The sequence below is a fragment of the Cynoglossus semilaevis genome, chromosome 1 (genome assembly GCF_000523025.1).
Source record: "Cynoglossus semilaevis isolate Cse_v1.0 chromosome 1, Cse_v1.0, whole genome shotgun sequence".
NCBI classification, from domain to species: Eukaryota; Metazoa; Chordata; class Actinopteri; order Pleuronectiformes; family Cynoglossidae; genus Cynoglossus; species Cynoglossus semilaevis.
The window spans coordinates 24,197,003-24,204,740 of NC_024307.1; the positions used below are offsets into that span (position 1 = coordinate 24,197,003).

At 37.6% G+C, this 7,738-nt stretch overlaps 1 protein-coding gene across 1 annotated transcript; it reads right to left on the minus strand.

Moving 5' to 3' along the window:
* Positions 1 to 225: 225 nt before the first annotated feature.
* Positions 226 to 7,481, minus strand: pcolceb (procollagen C-endopeptidase enhancer b). Its single transcript, XM_008321223.3, has 9 exons — positions 7,328 to 7,481; positions 5,102 to 5,210; positions 3,344 to 3,602; positions 3,106 to 3,230; positions 2,402 to 2,538; positions 1,270 to 1,928; positions 1,098 to 1,178; positions 599 to 769; positions 226 to 478 (listed from the first exon to the last, which is right to left on the minus strand). The coding sequence occupies exons 1-9, from the start codon at positions 7,411 to 7,413 to the stop codon at positions 348 to 350; spliced, it is 1,758 nt and encodes a 585-aa protein (XP_008319445.1). The 5' UTR covers positions 7,414 to 7,481; the 3' UTR covers positions 226 to 347.
* Between the last annotated feature and the right edge of the window lie 257 nt (positions 7,482 to 7,738).

A 7,738-nucleotide genomic window follows, 5' to 3' on the forward strand; every position in this document is an offset into this window, starting at 1 on the left:
TTGATTTTAGGTGGTTGATTATGGCATAAAATATTTCTCATAGGATTTGAACTTTCAATGACTTAGAGATTGTGATGGTAAATATGTGAAAACACCCAAAACACATTAGCATCACTTTGTTTATTAATGTGCATTTTTAACACAAATATTATAACTTACATACAAAATAAAAAACATAAAAAAATTTGATGTTTAATTCTTACAAAATGCATAAAACAGTTATAGTTTCTTTTTAATATAAGAAATGTGTTTTACGAATATATTCCGTTTTTATGATAAGTTATGTATGTTTTTATAGCGTTGAGGCTCTTCAGGGCATGGCATGATTGGTTGGTTTAACTGTGATGTCAGCATGATTTTTTGGAAAGGAGGGTAAGGGCTTTGGCATGGATGGGCTTGTAGAGCAGAGTGAAGCTGGACGGGCTGAGCTGACCGTTGCCTTGTGCGTCAACTTTTCCCATCATCACGTAGTTCTGACCTGTAGATGGAGACAGAGTATGAAGAAATCTGTGTCACAGAGTTTCATAAATCTTTTTTTTCACAAGTTAGAGATAGTTTGAAGAATTTCATGTTAGATTTGAGGTTTGAGTGTCTCTACCTCTGTTTAGGCCTGGACATCTCTTACAGCTAGAGGTCAGAGCCACTGACATCACAGGACCTGATCTTTTGATGTTGAGGCGTCCAGGTTTATAGGCCTTAATGAGGGAAACCACCACTGTTGCTGAGCCTCTTGGCCCAACTGTCACAGATGTGATTTTACCTGTGATTACTAAAACAAACAAACAAATGAAGGAAAAGTTTATAGTAAATGACAAAGTTACTGCAAAAATTGTACTTGTGCAAATAGTTCTGTTTGTGTTGGGTATGTTTCCACCCAGGAACTGTGTCTATTACCCCACAACTGACACCCTTCTGCATTTTTGGAGTCCAACAATGTATAAAAAATTTAATTTGTGAATTATTGAACATGTAAGAAAATGAAAATGCTCGGGAGAACTTATATAGGCCTGTATTGTCCCAGTTAATGCTAGCTTAGGTTATATAATATTTACTCTATGAATTAAATCATTAACAAAGCTGTGATCACAGATACTTACCAAAGTCATTAGGGCAGAAGCTGGACTGGAGAGTCCCTGTCCTCTTACAGGGCTGTGTACACACTGGGTTCATTGGTAAAGCTGCAGGAAAGACAATAGCAACAACAAAAATACATCAGAACATCAATTAGCAGCTAGCTTCTGGTATGAACATGGATGAGGCTCCACTTACGTTTCTTACTCACAGCAGGCTTCTTTGTCACTGTTTTGCTTGGTCCTGGTTTAGGTTTAGGTGTTGCTTTAGGTTTGGCTGTTGGTTTAACTCCACTCTTGACTGTTGGCTTCACAGGTTTGACGGCAGGTTTTATGGTAGGTTTGTTCTTCAGTATAGGCTTACGTGTTGGTTTAGGCTTGATAATAGGTTTGACAACCCTAGATTTGGGTGTGGGTTTGGTTGTGGGTTTTGGTGTGGGTTTGGTCGTGTGTTTTGGTGTTGGTTTAGTTGCAGGTTTAGGTGTAGGCTTCTTCACAGGAGCCTTAGGTGTGGGTTTTGATGGTTTGGGTTTAGGTGTTGGTTTGACCACAGCTTTAGTGGTCGATTTACGAGGTGGTGGTGGAAACTTCTTCACTGTTGTTTTTTTGGTAGGCTTAGGCTGAACGTTTGGTTTGGGCTTTAGGGTTGGGGTTGGTTTGGTTGTTTTGACTGGTTTCACAAGTTTCTTCTGTGGCATTGCGGTGGTGGTTTGAGGACCATATATGAAGTCTCCACCAGCTGTGGGTCTTCTAGAGCCTCGAGGAACACTGTTATAATGGGCCATGAAGCCATCTGAGGTCACACTGAGGTCAGAGACAAACTGAACCAGAAGTTCATTGCCATTTGTCACTACAGTGCTGTGAACAGTAAAGAAGAGAGTTGGTAAAGAGACACAAAAGAGCTAGAAATGAGACATTTTGGTAAATCTGGGTTATTTTTTCCAATTTTACTATATTTGGCCTAAATTATGATGAATAAAATTATAATATGGTAATCAGAGATCTTTTCACTTCATACGCATCTTGGCAATGTTTTCAGTTATTGGGAGGGCTAATTTTACTATTTTTTTTTTAATTGACTAAATCTTGTGGGTTCATCGTCATTAGTTGTTGCTGTTACTTTTTACATTTTACTTTTTCTAAAGTAATATAACAAGTTGTTCGTGAGGTGTTCTGAGCTAACTTTTTGTTTGAAATAACATTTTGCTATTCCAGGACCAATTGGCCCATTGATGGCCATCTTGTAATTCTTAATATTTTTCTGAATGGCAAGTTCTACATGGTCAAGAAATGTTTATGGTTGTGTGTTCTATTGAAGTCAGTTCTCTCACCCTGGAACCCTGTCTCCACAGAACTTTCCGATTCTTCTTGAATTGTCTTTCTCTCCTCCATTAAACAGTGCTACATAATCATAGCGGCAGTAAGTGTCTGGCTCCAGATCCAGTTTCTCAAACTTTACCTCGATCACCTGCAGAAAAGTTTGATAATAAAAAGCTGATAATAACAAACTCCAAATTCATGACAAATATTAAAGGATGTGAGCTGGGGAGTGGCGTCAGGCTAATGCAAAAGCAGATGGAGAGGAGAATGTGAAGGTCCAAGCCCACAAACACAGAGGGGCATTTACTCACTAGCTTAACTGTGACCACCTCTTTACGTCCTTTCAATTTCTGGGCACACTCCACCAAGTTTTTCAATGAACTCTTTCATTTTGAAGGTGGTCAGAAGTACAGTGTCTTGCACACATACATACACACCTCCTCATGATGGGCCCCTTCACTTGCACTAGCACAAATCCTCCTCCTCCTCCTCCTCCACCAGCATTTCTTATATAACACAACTGGCTGCAGTACACATAAAATAAAAAACTTCCTAAACTTAAAACTCTAAAAATTTTGTACCTGCTGGATTCTCTGGTGTTTCGTGTCAGAAATAGGTCTAGTTGTGTTGATGAATTAACCATATACCTGTATACCTGATTGTGTACTTGATTTGTACATGCCATAAAATACAAAGTTAGTCATGGTCCTCTTACATTACTGGGCTCTACGGTGATGTGCCAGGAACAGCTGATGCCTGCTGGGTAATTTGAGTTGGGCCAGTTGGGAGTCTTGACAGAACCTTGTTCTTTGGTCAAACGTCCTCCGCAGAACTGGTTCTCTGTTAAGATAAAAAGTCAAAGAGACTAAAACAATATGTTTTTCAGTGTAATGGGTTGAGGAAATTATAGGAAGAGAAGTGGTTAACATTTGGTCAAGACCTGAATGTCACACCTTCAACATGAGGCTTCCCTGCAGTAAAGTAGGCCAAAAACCCTCGTCCTCCAGTGGCCTCATCAGACACCATGTCCAGCATCATAGTGTTGGAGGTGGTAATGAGGGCCCCAGGCCTAAATGTCCCACAGAAGCGTCCTAACTTCTGCACTAATCGTGTGTGACCATTGTAGATGTCCAGGTAGTCATAGCGACAGGTAGGGTCAGCCTCCATGTCAAAGAGGCGGAAGGAGAGCATGACCACGTGACCCTCGGGGACCTGTAGTAATCACAGGGAATGGCTTTTGAGAAAATGAAGTAAATGAGTTTTGCAACATTATACAGCATTGCAAGCCTGGATAGTATCAAAGGCCCCTCATGAATAAAATGTTTTATTGTATTTATTCATATTTATAAATGTGCTGAAGTATGTGATTGAGTATTAGTCTTAATTTGTTACCAAAGTGACTCTCTTCTGACCTGGCACCAACCATCCTGTGGTTACTAAAGTAGATGGTATGTTTCAGTAGTAAGAGTAGAATAGTGAGAGAGAGTTTGTTGACTTCCTGTTTTTCTCTGCCGTCATTTGTTTTCTTTCTTGAAAAATGCAGTACTACATTTTTGGCACAGTCATCTGTTTTTTTTTTTCTTTTTCTTTCTTCCCAGTGTTGGGACAGTACAGTAAAAACTATATTTCATTACACATTAATTTGGTTAAAAATAAGAGTAATCTATTACACCATCTAATGAAACATGCACCAAATGCACAAAACATTATACATTACTTGCTAAATCTTGCACAATTTCACTGTCTGTAAAACAGCAGCTTTTGTTGCAGTGTTGTGGAAAGAAACTGTTTAGGGGTGTTTTAACACACACACACACACACACATACACACACACACACACACACACACACACACATATAGTTTGAAAGTTCTGTTAGGCAACTGGATGTGAATTTTTTTAAAATAAGACATTTCACCTCTCATCCAAGACAGAACTTTTAAACTTGACCATGACCTGGATGACTGAGAATCTTCATAGACATGTTTCCACACAAACACACACACACACACACACACATATATAAAATCTCTTATCATATTGTATATAAATAGCCTGGTTTCCCATGATCTGTCTATAGCCTACTTTGTTGTAACACCTACTGAATTTCCTGTTACCAAATACTAAAAAGTGCTCAAATTCAAGTACTTATTTGGTTATTTTGAAAACAGTGTTGTAGAATAAATATTGTAGTAATAAATACTACCATAATGTAATCTGTTACTATGGGTGATGTCCTCACCTTTATTTGTTTTGGAATCTTTAACTTAGGCTGCTTGATCATTCAAAAACATTGTCTTTTGAGTTTACGCAGTAAGAAACAAGACATTACTAGGGTTCTGTTCTCGACACAACTTTCTTATCAATGTTATCATATTGAACCACAATAGTCATAACTTCAAGCCAGATGACTGCACATGAATGATAACAAGGCAAGTGCCCTTCAGCTAAAATAGGTGAAGGCTAAGCAAGGAATTCTAGTTCAAGTAAAATTAAAACAGTGTGATATTGTTTACATGAGTCCCAAGACTCCGTGTTTTTGAAGATTGATGTTCTGATGTTTGTGAATCTGTCAGAAGGACAGGAGTAAAGTTCATCAGTGACTGTTTGGAAGGTTTAAACAGCGTTAGGGATGCTTTGGAATTGTTTGGGGTTGCATCTTGGCCTTGTCAAAAATGCAATTAAATTCTGTGTAATTAGAGAATTACTCACAGTGATGTACCAAGTACATTTTGTGTTGGGTTTGTAATGACCAGGGAAACCTTCGCTGGCCACAATGCCAGAGTCTATGACCAGATGTCCTCCACAGAGGAAGTTTGGCCTGAAAGAGAAGATTTCAGATGGGGTTTTTTTATCTGTATGTGTTTAACATTTCAAGTCTTTAGTTAAAATTTGCACTTAAAGTCCACAAAAAAAGGCCACATTTGCACTGATTTGCTTTCGGAGCCATTGCTGGAGAGTACTGATGCAGAATCCTGCACTCACAGGTTTACATACATGCTGGCAAAACCACAGTGGCACACAGTCTCTCTCTGTTCCCAGAGTTCTGGGAGGTTCCCTGTTCAGACTCCCTGTTTATATGTGTGTTTTAATGTAAAACCAACCAGGAAGGAAGCACAGTTAATTTACAGTATATGTGCTGTGAGTTACCACAAGAAAGTTGTCCTTGGACCTAGTATTACCTTCAAAAACTGCTAACACATGGGGTTTTTCAGTAACACACAAAAACTGTGTGTGTCTTTCACACTTACTGCAGATATACACACATCAAAGCAGGTTCAGACCCAGGTTTTTAATTTGCAAATCCCATACTTGTTAATTCAGACGTGGGCTGCCATGTTATCTGCTCTGAGATTGTATTTCATTGACATATTTCAAACATTTGAAATGCATGTTTTAGATGGAACTTTTTATATTTTGATAAGTTAACACATATCAAAGTTTTAACAACTGTAATAGATGTATCCATGTGTTTTACGTTTTGCAGTAATAATATGCATATTTTTGTATTAAAAAAAAAATTCATAAGCCATTGCAGTATTAATGATGAAGTACAAAATTAGTTGATTATGTTTAATTCGCAGTATTTGACTTGATATTGTTCTACAATACGATACATATAACCTTTGTTATTTAGTTTTACATGTGAGTTGTTTATCTATTTTGTATCCAAAGCAAAGTAAGAATAGGCCAATTTCTTTTTTGAAAATTGGATTTGATTACTGATATTGGTCCAGATATTAGGTATTGTGAGTCCAAAAGTTCTTTTGAAACCTGTCCAGACTTTGGAAGTGACCTAAATCACTACAGTTCCTCAGGCATGCATTCTGTCTGCTGTGGTTACTGCATTTGTAGCACTATAGTATCAAAGGCCAAAAAATGTAAGCCGCCTTGTGTTTTCTGAACGACACTGTGGAAATAAAGAGCCCACAGGCATTTGTTTGTTTCTTGTCAGTAAAAATGGTCTGAATGTGTTGTTGTTACTGTTATCTTTGTCCTCCTTTATATATACACACACACACTTAAGTCTTTAGGAAACTACTTATTGTAACAGGATTTTTATCCTCATTTAATGTTCTTTTATTTTTCAAATTAAGATTCTTTTTAGCTATCTTCTTGACTTTGTCTAATCTTTCTGGCCAGAGTTGTTTTTTTTAAGTCTTTTTTGCAGTAACAATAAAGGATGCTTATGTTTAGATTTATACTTTAGAACTTGAACATTTGTTCCTATATGTATGTATATATATATATATATATATATATCCATGTACATGTTGTAAGTTTTTTAAATCTTTAACTACTATTGATGGTTGAACTATTTATAGATTTCATTGATTTCGTTGACTCAAATATTAATATGTAATCTGCTCTTTTAGACCAAGTTATATATATATATATATGTATATATATGTGTATATATATATATATATATATATATACACATATATATATATATATATATATATACACTATACTAATATTTTCCATAGGTACAGAAGAGCTGGAATGTTTGCAAAGTAATGGCTCACAAACTGGGTGGCTTCATGTCACATTCCTAATAAAGAAAATCATTTTCTTTGAGCTAAATACATTTCTTAAATATAGTGCATTTATATGCCCCTTAATTATAGCCTTAATTATAGAATGAAAGGCATAGCGGCCGACCCTGGATATTTTTACATTATTGAATCTGGCCACTTTTGAGACAAGTTTGCACACTCCAGTAGTGTACTGTCATTTTCAGTCCTGCCTGCTGTGGGTGTTTATGAAATGCCAACCACTGCAGCCTTCTATTTCTACTTCACTTTACGTAATCATATCACCACAGGGAGGGAGCAGAAAGGGACAGATGTGGACGTAAACTGCCACATGTGCACAAAATGTGAAGGATGTGAAAAATGAAAATGACACCTGCAAATAGACACACACACATCTTACCTGGTGAAGTTGGTCTGACCCTGAGCCTCCGTACATGCCAGAGTCAAAATGACAAGAAAGCACACAGTCCACACCCTGTCATCCATCCTGCTGTCCTCCCAGATTAAGAAAGCATGTAGAGGAGACGAGGAGGAGGAAGAAGGAGTACACGCAACGTTAGAGGCGTGGAGAAATGTAAAATTCTGAGAGTATGAGGGGAGGGGTGTGGATGTGGATGTGGATGTAGATGTGATGCTTAGGGAGGGAGTAAAAGGAAAGTAAGAAAAAGGTGGATGAAGTTGATGTTGAAGGGACACAAGCTTTTTGACGTATACAGGAAAATGTTAAATTCACGGAGTCGGGGCCAAACATAATGAACATGACCCTCGGAGCACACAGTGCTTTTTGTGTGTCTCCTCTGGGTGTATGTTG

What these genes read in the sequence shown, in the direction of transcription:
- pcolceb (XM_008321223.3), bottom strand. Translation starts at nt 7,413, where the DNA reads ATGGATGACAGGGTGTGGACTGTGTGCTTTCTTGTCATTTTGACTCTG. An exon ending in TCACCGTAGAGCCCAGTAAT is followed by an intron (nt 2,539 to 3,105) that starts GTAAGAGGACCA and finishes ACTTTTCTGCAG; the next exon opens with GTGATCGAGGTAAAGTTTGA. An exon ending in GCCTGCTGTGAGTAAGAAAC is followed by an intron (nt 1,179 to 1,269) that starts GTAAGTGGAGCC and finishes TCTTTCCTGCAG; the next exon opens with CTTTACCAATGAACCCAGTG.